This window comes from Cygnus atratus, chromosome 1, assembly GCF_013377495.2.
Source record: "Cygnus atratus isolate AKBS03 ecotype Queensland, Australia chromosome 1, CAtr_DNAZoo_HiC_assembly, whole genome shotgun sequence".
NCBI lineage: Eukaryota > Metazoa > Chordata > Aves > Anseriformes > Anatidae > Cygnus > Cygnus atratus.
Window position 1 is genome coordinate 53994175 of NC_066362.1, and position 13656 is coordinate 54007830.

At 41.9% G+C, this 13656-nt stretch overlaps 1 protein-coding gene across 33 annotated transcripts in view; it reads right to left on the reverse strand.

The window, feature by feature from the left end:
• TNRC6B (trinucleotide repeat containing adaptor 6B) overlaps positions 1–13656 on the reverse strand; it is a 144991-nt gene that overhangs the window by 54507 nt on the left and 76828 nt on the right. For all 33 annotated transcript variants that reach the window (XM_050709597.1, XM_050709636.1, XM_050709620.1 and 30 more), the window contains one exon: positions 2124–2211. In XM_050709597.1, the coding sequence (XP_050565554.1) occupies positions 2124–2211 (88 nt within the window). The remainder of the gene's footprint in view (positions 1–2123; positions 2212–13656) is intronic.

Genomic DNA, 13656 nt, shown 5'->3' on the forward strand with positions numbered 1-13656 from the left:
CAAACAGCCCCTGGGACACAAACCACAGGAATTCAGTCTATGAATTTGCTTGCATAATCCTGGGTGATTTTTTTTTTTTTACTGTTTTATTTTGTAAGCTTCAGAAGATCCAGAGAGAAACCGCTGTTTCGTGTTATACAAACCTTGAAAAAGGTACCCCCCAAATCACTGCTGCTTATTTGGTGACCACCACCACAATCACTAAGAATGGACACGCACATTTGTGTTCTGCCCATATTCTGTCTTCAAGTAGTACTTCAAGCAGCACTCTTAACGTTTGGTCTCTAGGAGATTAATTTATTTACAGTGTTTACCTTTCATAAGATTTTGGCAAAAATATCATAACATTCAGTCATACCAAATAACTTGATAGGTGAGGGACCACACAGGAAAATTGGCAGATCTTTGTATTCAAAGCACTGATTCCTCAGTAAACACTCGCAGCGCTGTTATCAACGTGATCTGTACAACCTTTCCAAGTTTTTGTTGTGTTACTGAATATCAGCATATAATCCTCAAATCACCAGCCTCTAGTTACAAGCCTCTGCACCTCCTGGTTCCTACACATACTCAGCTGAAAATACACCATCTATTTTGGTTTTGTACTTGAACGTGTAAGCAGCAATACTGAAGCAAAAAAGACCAGGCACTGAAGAAACCTTATTCTGTAGCTACTGATCTTCTGCAGCATTATTGGGGATGTATCAACACGGCCCTGGGATAACGACAACAGAAATAACACTGGGTTTACCTGCACCTGTTTTAAAGCGATGAATTCAAATAGGTAAAGAATCTGACTTTCAAAAAGCTCCCGGATAAACCAAAAATTAACTGGCATGGCACAATCAATGGTGGCTATTCACAACACAAAGCTATGTCATCTAACACAACAAGAGTAGCATCTGATCTTTGGTGGGATCTGTTGTACTAAAGTAACTGAAAAACTGGGACTACTGAAAGTCGATGATTTTGCTTTCAATTTCACATTACCGTTGAGGTTGGAAGGCACAGCCTCTCAAGCTCTCAAGGAGAGTTCATGGTGGTTCTCCTCCCTCATTGCCCTCAAAGCAATTTAACAAAACCAGACTGCTCAGGGCCGTGTCCGACTTAATTCTGAGCATCTCCAACGAGAGAGGCACCACAACTTCTCTGGGAAACCTGTTCCAGCGATTGACCATTCATGCATGCTCACAAAGAAGTCTTTCTATGATTAAGTGGAATTTCTTGCATTTCAATTTGTGCTCACCAACTGCCTCGAGCCCTGTCACTGGGCACTGAGAAGAGCCTGGATGGATCTTATTTAATCCCTCCCACCCACCAGGCCTATATACACATTGGTAAGATCCCCCCGAGCCTCTTCTTCTCCAGGCTGAGCAGTCCCAGCTCTCAGCCTCCCCTCATCTGTCAGGTACTCCAGTCCCTTCATCACCCCTCAGGGGCCCTTTGCTGGACCCGCTCCAGGATCCTACATCTGTCTTGTACAGGGATGTCCACAACAAGACAGAGAGGATTTTACCAGTAAGAAGCATGGATAAAGCTGCAAGAGACTCAAGTTCACACTTCGGGTTAACTCCTAGAACAATTTACTACATTTTCAGCAAAACAGAGCACTTCTAAATAAACCAAGTGTTCAAACTCATTTGTTGAGCACATTTTTCAGCGACTCAATTCTCCTCTGCTCAGACTCAAACCGATGCACTTACCAAAAGTGCTACTAGCCACGGAAAATATAAAACCTAAATGATACTTAGCAAAAAATAAAGGCAACTTCAGTAGGGAACATTTCATATAGCCTTCCTTAAGGACTTGCAGTGTTCCCATACCCAAACACCTTGAAACAGCAGGAGCTGCAGAGATCAAGAGAGCTCATCTTCAGGAACATGAATTTAATACTTCATTTCACAAAACTAATTACTCTTTCTTCACCTGAACACTAAAGAGAAGAAATATCAAAGTTTACTAAAACTGAAGTTCAAGAAAAATAATGTGAAAAATCTTTAATGAAGTATCACTATACTTTAGACGGGAGTTTTTAAGCTCAAATACAAACAATCTAACATCTTACCAACCCCAGTACTATTTATGCTCCTGCTGGATAGAAGAATTCAAATATCAAAACCTACCTTCTGAGCAGATTCCTTCTTTTTCTTATCCTCTTTCTTCCTTTTCTTGTCTTCCATTAACTGTTCTTCCCTTTCTTGCTCCTTCTCTCTGCCAAAACATGAGAAAAAACAGTAAGAGCACTGCCAAGTTCTGCAAGAGCTTCATGTAGCATCTCTCTCTTCCCCCCAAGAAAAGAAGTCATGTTACTAGATTCCTTTGATCATCATATTTCATTTGCATTGAGGGTTTCGGCCTAACTGAGATCAGAAAAGCACCTTCTAGTTCATTGCGACCACAATCACACCACTTGCTGCATAAAGGAAATTTATTCTATTCGGATCAGGCCTCTTCTGGTAGTACCCTCTGTAAGTTAACCACAGGCCTGATAGTAGAAAATATCTTGAAGACAGTTGGGGCAAAGTATACTTTTAATTGGGTTGTGATATTATTTAAGGAACAGTCTCATGAATCTTTTCATATGGTAAAAAAGGGAAATTGTAATTTAAAATAAGATGGTTTGGTCTGATATGACATTTATCTTCACAAGGGGAAGAGATTATTCTATTGCCTGTAGCTATGCCACTTTTGTAAGAGACTACAAGTGTCATATCAAATCAAAACCATCATTTATTATACAAATCGCTAATTTAATTTCTAGCCTATTGTATCCACCCACAGATTCTTGTGACGAACCTTGCAATATAAGCTACTTCCCAGGGAATCTATTTTTTCCACCAGAAGAATCTTTCTTTAAAAAAAAAAAGGAAAAAAAAAGTATGCGCAGCTGCTGTTGTTGTCAAGCTATAGTCTTGTTGCAACGTTTTGTATCAAATATGAAAGTGCCAGTAAATGGTTAATTTACTGCATATATGTTATTGGTTGGCCTGTTTCTACGGCAAACCACATTTTAGTTAACCAATTCTCTTCACCTGCTAAAAAGTAAATTTCAGATTAAGTTTTCATCTCATTTGGAATAAATTTGTTTTTATCAGGGAAAGATTAAGATGATTAATGTAAAAAGATGATCTGACAGATGAGGTGGAAGACCAGTGAAAGGGAATGTGTACTTTACAAATGGGAAACAACAAGAGTAACCCATGATCTTTTATGACACAACCTTAATTTAGGTCAACGAAGATGGACCTGTGAAGTTTCAAGTGATCAACTTTAAACGCACAGAAGAATCTGTGCCATATGGGGGGGGGGGGGGCGCTGGTGGGGAAGAGGAAAGAGAAATTTCAACTTACTATGTTGGCTATAACAACTTTACAAACAAAATTGGAGCTTATGCTTGCATTAAACTGTTAGAATTACGCACAAATCTAAGCTCTTTGTGACTACAACTTTGAAAGATTAGAGCTGAGTTGGCTTTGCTGTCGTTTCATTCAAAAATTTCCTTCCATTGCAAGTTACGGTATCCTAAGCAACATTTATGCTTGCATTTTCACCAGATACTGCCAAGTCAGCGTGCAAAGAAATATTTACATAACTAATCACTTCAATTTAGACAAAAAATCTTTTTGAAATGTTATGTTTCCTGCTTGAGGACTTTGCAGAACTCTCTTAAAGAAAAAAAGTTCTGTGAACAATAATAAAATGGATGGTTTCCTTAAGTCAGAGTCTCCTTGGTGGATGGAAAGGGCATGGATGAACCCTGAGCAGTACCACCCTCAGGCTGTCACCATACCCAATTCATGCACAATGGCAGGTCCCGTCCCCATTTAAGAGAACTGGAGACAAGCACTCTACGCTAGACTGAACAGTGTTTTGTGCACTCTGTCTAGTATTGCTTAAGCCAGGTCAGGTCTTGTTCTTCCGTTCTCTGTAAAATGTCAAAGCACACTTCCCAGCCCTACACTCTGGCAAGGAAAAACCCCACAGGTTTTTCAGTTTTACTAACAAGCACATGATGCAAAGCATCAGGGAGGTTAGCATACTTCATACGAGCGTGGCGTTGAGACACAGAGTTTTCCAATTTTCTTTGAGCCACAGATTTTAATTAATTTGAAAAAGCTCTCCAGCAACACCCTTATCTCTCAAAGTTACTATAACCTCAAATTATGTTTGCCTTTTTTTTTTTTTTTAACTGTCAAGAAGTGCGCACCTTTAGGGCTGTAGTGCCAGTTAAAACTTCACGATTTCTAAAAAGCTTTCTTACAGCAAGCAAAGGTTTAAGAGCTGTCTTAAAAGAGCTGCTGAAAAAGGGTAGGATCAAAAAACAAAGTGAGTTCCCGTAACTGCCTGGCACACAGACAATCTTCTCTTTAAAGCACCTACTTATTTTTCGAGCAGAACAGGGAATGGAAAAGAACAAGGAAAAGGTAGTATTTGCCCTCAAAGCTGAAGTTATGGCTTAAAATGACACGTAGCACTAATAAGAAAAGGAAGCGAGGATAGAGGATCGTTGCCTGAAAGAAAACACCTGGTTATGGTCACCTGTTTTTCAGATGACAAGCTCAGAACAGGGAGGTGGCTGCTGCTGCAGCTGTCTTGCTTGGCGATGTACGTGAACAAGGACTTGGGGTATGAGGGCTGCAGAGAAGCCCTTTGCTCTGAATGACTACCTCCACTCCTTCTGTTGTTTAAGCAGAGATGTATATCCAATATTGCACCGGGTACATCATCGACTACAATATAGTGATAGTCAACACTTGGTCATTTATGCTTAAAGTCAAGAATTTGCTGCACACAGCCAAGTTCTGTTGAGCCGGCAGATCTATCTCAGCTCTTGGGGTATGTGTTCATGACCATTAAGTTCTTGACAAAACATAAAATCTCACAAACAAGGAGGAAGGATGCAGTTGTACTCTCCAAATGCCAGAAAAGGATTGACAATATGGACAAGTTAACGATGTAACCTGTATGTTGACAGTTTACCAAATTAGCGGGGAAATAGCTCGTTGTCATTTTGGATATCACACTTGACTTCTTCCCACTTTTGCTCTTTGATGTATTTCACTATTATTTGCAGTTTTATAACTATATAGTTTCCCTTTTGAGTCATATGTAAGATCAGTCTTTCCTGCCTCTTTTTAAGGACCCCTTATTAAAAAGAACTTGTTTTTTTGACAATGGGTTAAACACAAACTTATGAGACCAAAATTGTCTGGAGGGGAAAAAAAAAGCACATTGCAATGCTAAGTGTTCCAATAAATTTACCAAAAAACTTTCAAGTATCTCGTCCATTTATTCAAAAGACCATGCTGCCCATTAACCTTCCACCATCAGCTAAAAGAGAATTCTTTCTGGCCTGGTCAGGGAAACTGGGATCAGTCATGTACCTTCCAGCAACCAGCTGCTCGTATTGACAAGATCAACGCGGGGAGAAAATCCACCAACTCCACACGAGTGAATTTAGAGTAATACAATGGGGTGTGGTTCCGTTTTTTGTTACCAGCACATAGTAATGGGAACATGGACACACCAAAACCCTGAAGAGGAAGTTTGCTACAGAGCAATCAGCAGGCAGCTTTCTACTCCAGTCTTCTTCAAGGAAGCGTGTGTTGGTCTTAGTAAAGCACAATTAAGCAGTAGTTTTATTTCCCTCAAAATCTTAGAATCAACATTCTTGATAATGTTTAAGAAGTGTATTACAGACTTCATTTCTGACTATTTCAAATGAGGCATATTAGCACTTTACAAATGATAAGAATCTCTAAGTTTTAACCCAACATTTTATTTTAAAAACAACACAAAAGACTACCTATAACACAGTACCTTCAACGCATTAGTTCTCGTCACAACCTCTTTGGCCAAGACAAAAAGATTTTATTTCAGAGAAAATGAGGTTTTTTAGCTAGTTAATGTTAGGAGTAACAGAAAACAGTTGTAAAGTCCAAGTTCTTATAAAAACATACCCATTTCAGGAAGGAAAAAAAAGGCATTCAGAAAGCGTAGCCTCCCACAGAATTTATCATTTTTGGAGAATATTAATTTCCTGCAAAATCCCAGTATTCATTTTTCCAGAAAACTATTTCTAAAGGAATCCTTATCCCTGAAATGCACGGGCTTGAGGCATGGTGAAGAACAGAAGCTGTTCTTTAAGTTCTTGCTATCGCAAACTAAAGCGCGAGACGAGGTGACGCACTGCACTGCGCACTATCTGCTGACAGCACGCTTTGATAAGCGGAGATAACACGCCACGCAGAGTATTAGTCTACACACACAAAAAAAAAACACAACCCAATGAAGTCACCCTCTGACTAAAATTGCACAAAAATGGAAGTAACATGGAAGAAATAAAATTCCTTGAAACTCAAGACTGGCACTTGAGTGTAGTCAGCTTGCAGTTCCTTCCACGGGGCTGCAGCGTAGAAGTGTTGCCCTGTGGGCAAAGATGCAGGCTACATACCCAAACCCCAATCTTCCCTCCTTTTGCCCCTACCCTTCACTTTCAGGATCATTAACCATAACATAACACAGGAGTGGCATCGAACTTCTATTAAGTGCATCCTGTTCTCTGCATTGTAATAAGCATAAGATGATTTCTAAGTCTTCCTCCAAGTTAGGAGCCAACTTCTCTATCTTCTTCCAGAAGAGAGGGGATTATGGAACTACATTTGTAGGATCAACAGTGCTTTACCAGAACAAGCTTTTATCTATACAGGGACAAGGTCACATCAACAACTTAAATTTTGTCTGAAAACTTGAGCCATAAAGAGTCACATGGGCCAGTCTCACTTTGAGGCAGTATTTGTTTTATTAACTTGAACTGACTCTTTATTACAGTCAGGCCTCTTGTGGTCCAAAATATCAGACCAGAAATATATTTATAAGCATTTTAGAAATAGAATGAAAGCCTCAAAGGTGAGCAACCAAAACCAGGAATTAAATCTACTGTAAGGTACCCAACGCCAGTCCGGATTTGAAGCGAGAAGAATTCGCGGTGAACTGTAGCTACAAGTATCTAATTTCTCAGTATTTCTCAAAGTTCCCTTTGGATCTTAAAATTGATCTGAATTATATATCCTAGACACCAGCAGAAAGAGGCATCATCCAGAAGCCTGATGAATGCATTGCAGAACACCTTCACAACAGGCTCAAGGCAAAAGCTCCTCTCAACCTATACAGACAGGAGCCCTCGTAGAGAAAAGTAAGCTGTATTCACAGAGCGATTTCTTTTCTGGAAGTCAGCTGATTGTATTGCAAACAATTTCAAGTCTCAAAAAGTGACTTGGACCACTCATCACCTTCCCCCTTTTCTTGTAAATTGAATTATTTTAGCACATTATAAGATTAATATCAGAAAGGAGCACACATAAGCAGCACGGAACCTTCTCCATTCAAAGCAACATGTTAAATTGGCTGCAATTAAGTGAAACCACAGCCTCACTGTACGTCACCTCTCCACAGCGCACCCGGTTATAACTCTGTACACCTTGTATCAACAGAAGCATCGATCAGTAGAACTGCCTGCATTTCCTTCTGAACCTGACTCCCAAGTTGTACTAGTAGAGATGGTTCTTCTGAACCGTACTGTACTTAGCCTTTATTTCACACTCAGCATATGAAACCCTACTGTTGTCACTTGCGTCTGTGCAATTCTAAGCATAACAGGGGCTTTCGTGGTATGTTCCTATACCATAATTTATATATACATACATTAAAAAGTTTACACTGATTGTAACAAGGGCCATAAGCTGTGAAGAAGAAAGCATACCACAAAATCCCAAATGAGTACACAAGATTTCAGTTCTCAGTTTAAGGCTCAAGCCTGTCTTGCAAGTAACACTGGCAATCAACTGCTTAAGCTGGATGAAAGCTTTTAGATCAAATCAAACTCAATTTCAGAGACTAAAAATTAAACAAAATAAAATGCACTGCTACTGGGGTATGGAAAACTTTAGTTTTAATTCTACTTTCAGTGGATGTTACACTTTAAGCTAAGTGTCCATCATTCCACCAGTGTGAGAAGAGCACGGTGTGCCAAAACACAGCGGTGTGCTCCAGCATGTTCAGACAGAGCATGAAGCAGAAGCAAGGCGTCAACAGCACGGGCTAAGTCCCAGAGCTCCTGGGACAGAGTCCTGACCGACTGAGTTCCTAATGGTAAAACTACTTCTGCTAGACTAGGCCATGTAAAGAGTTATGATCTTGCTGATCAAAAGGTTCAAAATAGAATTAATTCCGTTTTATAAAACATGTTCAAATGCACGGCATGAGCCACCTTCCTCGCTAAGCAGTGCTCACATGCATAAATCAGACAGACGTAAGCCATACACAAGCTGGCTGAGCAGGACGCAGCTCTTTAGGAACTTGGTCTTCAGGCTGAACTGAAGGAATGGAATGCAAAACTATTCTAGGACTAATGAATTCTGATGTGTATAAGGGGAAAAAAAAACATCAATCCCTCAAAACAGCACCCCTGAGTATAAGAACTTCCCAGACTATAAGAAAATAAACCCAGAGTATAAAAACTTCAAGGAAAAGAAGGAAAATTAGTTGTTTGCTTGAAATGAGACTGAAGTTTGTAGCATCACTAAACAACTGCAATACTGTAGAAATCAGCTATGTAGTTTAGAACTGAGCAGTTCGTAACAGGATAACTAAGTTCTACTTTTTGAATTCAAAATAAAATCAAAGTATCGGGACCCAGCTATTTAGTATGACATTACATTTTTCATATTTGAACAATATATAAACATATACCTGCATGTAATATAACATTTAAGACAAAAAATAACAAAAACCACCTCCCAAAAGGATTCGCCGCAGATTTGATACATGCAAAAAATAGACACTTCACCATACATTAACTGAAAAAAAACTTTTAAATAAAACATCTTTAAAACGCTCTGCAAAGCAGCGCCTTCAAAAGGCAAGAGTTGCTTGCCCCTCAAGAAGCTGGAGTAAGCTGCTTTCTTCCCCTCTCTGGCTGGGGTCCAAACCCGCGTCACTGCACGAAGTTTGCTTACTTTAAATAGCGTATCTGGAACAACCGATAGGCCTTTATCTCTGCAAAACATCAGTAATTTGAAGTTGCTGTAAAAAATAACCAAATTTAAAACATCGGCATGCCGACTTCACTAGAAGCATGCACTTCTAAAGCAGACTCCCCGTGGAATGCTATTAGACTTGTTAATAGAGTAAGATTAATTACTTCTGGAGTATTACACATATATGCATAATGATTTACAGTAACAGAAAATCAACAGCTCTGACCATAAGGGGCTGTTTACTTTAAAGAACCGGACAGCAAAAGCCCTACATAACAACTCCAAATGCTCCTAAATGCAGAGGTGTGTTCTCAACACATTCAGCACCTGGTTTTGGGGGGTTCCATTTCAGTTTTCATAGTCTCCTGTTAACAAGAAAACCTTACATTGTGTAAAATGAGAACTGAAATCTTTTTTTAATATTCTGTATTTCTTGCTTGTGCTCTTTATAACATTACACTTTCCAGCTGTATCAACAATGTACATGAAGAAAATCTACTTTCAGGCAAGATCTAAAAGTTTACAAATGTTAGCTACCGTTGATAAAAACTTTGGTTTTAAGCAAGCGGAGAGCTGCAGCTTAAGTCCTAGAATGGAAGAACTGAGCATGTTTTCTCCCCTTCTTCAGCCTTCAAATGCTTCAAAGCTCTTACGGATCAGTAATCATTATTTCATAACATGCACACACGCGCGCACCAAAACCACAGAGAAAGTGTTTACAGAGTTGTGAAATGTGATAAAAAAAAATGCCTCAAAAAGGCAAAGCGTTCAGTTAGAAACCCACCTATTATTATGAGCCCAATAATTTGTTATCGTATCAGAACACTCATTCAGCAAGACATGGCTCTATTCGGGACTTCAAGGATCAAAATGTGTAGAAAGCTCCATTACCTATCTACAACTGTTTACCAAGAAAGACATCTTTGTGGTTTTATAACCCACAAAAATACATAAGAGAAATGAATGCTTAACAACTGATATAGAACACTTAATGAGTAACAGCCACCGCAATAAAATCTCAATAAAGAACCTGTGTCTGCTCTCAGAAGGAGCTGAACCCTCCTTCCATATGCGTGACTTTTTTTTTTTACTGTACCACGCAGAACGAACGTTTCACCTATCCCACTGTGCATCCCGAAATACTTCAAGAGTCCTACTTCACTGCACAACATGGGGCTTGACATAAACGCAGGCGATCCGGGCAGAGTGCCAGATGTCAGTAAAAGGGCTGCTTATTAGTCTGCAAGTGCAGTATACGCGAGTGTTTGCCAGCATTGCTTTGCATGAGAGGATTAAGAGCTGTAAACTCGACCAGTTTTATAATCTCAAATGGCTTGCATGTCAGGAGAGGAAAAAAAAAAAAAGCTTTCATTTGAAAACTGTCAGATGGAAAGTTACACTGAACTTTTTCCCTGAACAGCGCTTCTCAGGTTTAGTTTTTATTTTTTTAAAGCAGTTCACCTCAAAGAGCCAAGCAGCACTTCCTGCAGTAGACGCACAGTACCCTTACTGGTCTCACCAGCAGAATCACAAGGGTAATTCTGGCTGAAGGGCCCCGGGAGTTACCTGGTCTAACCGCACACAACGCGAAGCCATCACCACGAGGGTTGCTCAGGACCTAGCCATGCTCTGAGTAGCTCCAAGGACAGATACTACCGCGTCATCATGGAGAGCTCACTCCAGTTTTGGCCTACACCCATCGCACTTCCCACCCCCAGTATCTAGCCCAAATTCCCTTTCTGCCACTTGTGTTCATTGCCTCTTATCACTGCGCACCACCTCCAGGAACAGTTTGGCTCCCTATGCCCTCTTATTAGGTGGCTGACGACAGCAGTAACGCTACCTCCTTAGCTTGGTAAGGCTGAACAAGTCCAGTTCTCTCAGCCTCTCCTTGTGCAAGATGTGCCCCAGCCTACTAGCCATCTTGGTGGCCATTTAACATACCAGTGTCTTTCCTGTATGGGAATCAAAAGGATACAGCACGTCCAAAGAGCTGTGGAAAAGAATCACTGCTGTTAATCTGCTGGCTGTACAGCCCAGTGTGCGGCTGGTTTCTTAACAGCAACATCCTCCTCATCATATTCTACTTTTCCCTCTATCCGGTGTTTTCCTGCAGAGCTACTTTCTAGTCTGTGGACGCCTAACCAGTACCGCAGCATGGCATTATTTTGCCCAAGGTGCAGAAATCCCCTTCCCATTCATTGAATTTCAAGAGGCTTCTGCCAAACCATTTGCTCCACCCCAACAGTGCTCCCACCCTCCCGAGGTGTCCAGCACTCAGCCCACTTTAGGATTATCTGCAAACATGTTGAGGATGTGTTCCATCCCACCGACCGGGTCATTTACACATGCTAAACACCATCAGCCCCAGTGTCAACTCCCACAGGACACCGACTGCCCAGGTGCCAGTTGGATTTTGCATCACTGACCACAACCAACTCTGCACCCAGCTCAGAAATCCTTTTTCAAAAAATTAGAGCAGAGTAAACAGGTATTTCTGTAGTTAGCGGTCCAGTGAGCTGGACGCTAATTCCAGCTATGTCTTCTGAAGTCCTGCAGCAGGAGAGCTGTATGAGTTCCCCTTCCCGTCTGCTGTCTACACCAGTGCACTGCTGTACTTTGCAGCCTAGAAAAGAGTCCACAGGTCAAGCTCGAAGCTCTATGTGCAGCTCTACCCGTCTCAATGGTGCTTTGAACTGGTTACAAATTGCGATGAAGTGAAGCTGAGGAGTATTATTGCCACCTTAATAATGCATATTTACATGTACAGATGAGAAGTGTTATCAAAAGCTGATTACTGCTCATCTTCTGACAGCTGCTGACAAACAAACGCTAACTCCTGACAATGGTATAAACTCAATTCTAACAAAAGCGGCTCTGTGCTTTCTTAGATTACAAACTTCGGTCTTAAATGTCAGGAACAGAACTACTCTTCAATGCAAAAAAAAAAAAAAGTCCTAAGAAACTGAACTATTTACTGTTTGTGGTAACTATAACAGCACTCACAACGATTATGACATTTGTTTTAATGTCAGAATATAACATTTCAGAAAGAATACAGAGAAAGTGTAATACATTTTAATTAAATCAAACGTTTTCTGCTACAGCGTCATTTGTGGTGGCAGCACGGGCCAGGTAGGCCCTAAGAAACGGGATCATACAGAATCCTTGATAATAGAAGTAGCTAAATTTACACGGGACCACACAGAACACATTTACACAGGATGACTGAGGTGGGAAGGGACCTGGAGGCCCCCTGTCCAAGCCCTCCTCCACCAGGGCCACCAGGAGTAGGCTGTCCAGGGTCATGTCCAGGCAGCTTTTGGAGATCTCGAAGCAGGGAGAGTCCCCAGCCTCTCTGGGCAGCCTGTGCCAGTGCTGCGTCACCCACACAGTGAAGAAGTGCTGCCAGGTGGAGAGAGGGAGCTGCCCGTGTTCCAGTTTGTGCCCGTTGCCTCTTGTTGCTGGGCGCCACTGAAAAGAGCCTGGCTCCGTCCTCTTTGCACCCTCCCTTCAGGTACTTATTGACACTGATAAGACCCCTCCAAGCCTTTTTCTCTCCAGGCTGAACAATCCCAGCTCTCTCAGACTTTCCTCACAGGAGGTGCTCCAGTCCCTTCATCATCTTGGCGTCTCTTACCGCGCTCTCCCCAGTATGCCCACGTCTCTCTTGGAGTGGGAGCGCAGAACTTGGCCCAGCACTCCAGGCGTGGCCTCACCAGTGCTGAGTGGAGGGGAAGGATCACCTGCCACCACCTCCTAGCAATACTTTAGTGCAGCCAAGAATACCGCGAGCCTTCTTACCAGCAGGGACACATTGCTGGCTCATGTTCAACTTGGTGTCCACCAGGACTCTTAGGTCTCTTACTACTGAGCTCCTTTCCAGCTGAGCAGCCCCCACCACGTGCAGGTGCCTGCAGCTGTTCCTCCCCAGGGGCAGGATTTTGCATGTTTCCTAGCTGAACTTGATGAGGTCCCGGTCAGCCCATTTCTCCAGCCTGTCCAAGTCCCTCTGGATGGCAGCTTGACCCTCTGGTGAGTAAGCCACGCCCCCCAGTTTTGTGTCATCTGCAAATTTACTGACAGTGCAACCCACCCCATCATCAAGATTGTTAATGAAGATGTTAAACAGGACTGGACCCAGTATCTCTGGGGTACTCCCCTCATTACTGGCTTCCAACTAGACTTTGTACCACTGCCCATCGCTCTCTAGGGCCAGCCATTCATCCAGTTTTCAATCCACGTCACTGCTCATCCGGTCCGTATTTAAGGGCTTCTCTACGACAGTATCACAGGCAACAGTGTCAAAGGCCTTTGTGTCCAGGACAATATCCACTGCTCCCCACTTCGTCCATCAGGCTGCTGATTTCACTACTGAAGCTTGTAAGGTTGATCAAGCATTACTTCCCCTTGGTGAATCCATGCTGACATGCATGACCTCCTGACGATTTTCTTCTCCTTCATGTGTCTGGAAATGGTTTCCAGGATTAACTGTTTTATCAGCCTCCCAGGGACTGAGATGAGGCTGACTTGTCTGTAGTTCTCTAGGTCCTCCTTCTTGCAGTCCGAAGCGACGTTTGCTTTCCTCCAGTCCCCAGGTAGTTCTCCCGCTTATTAT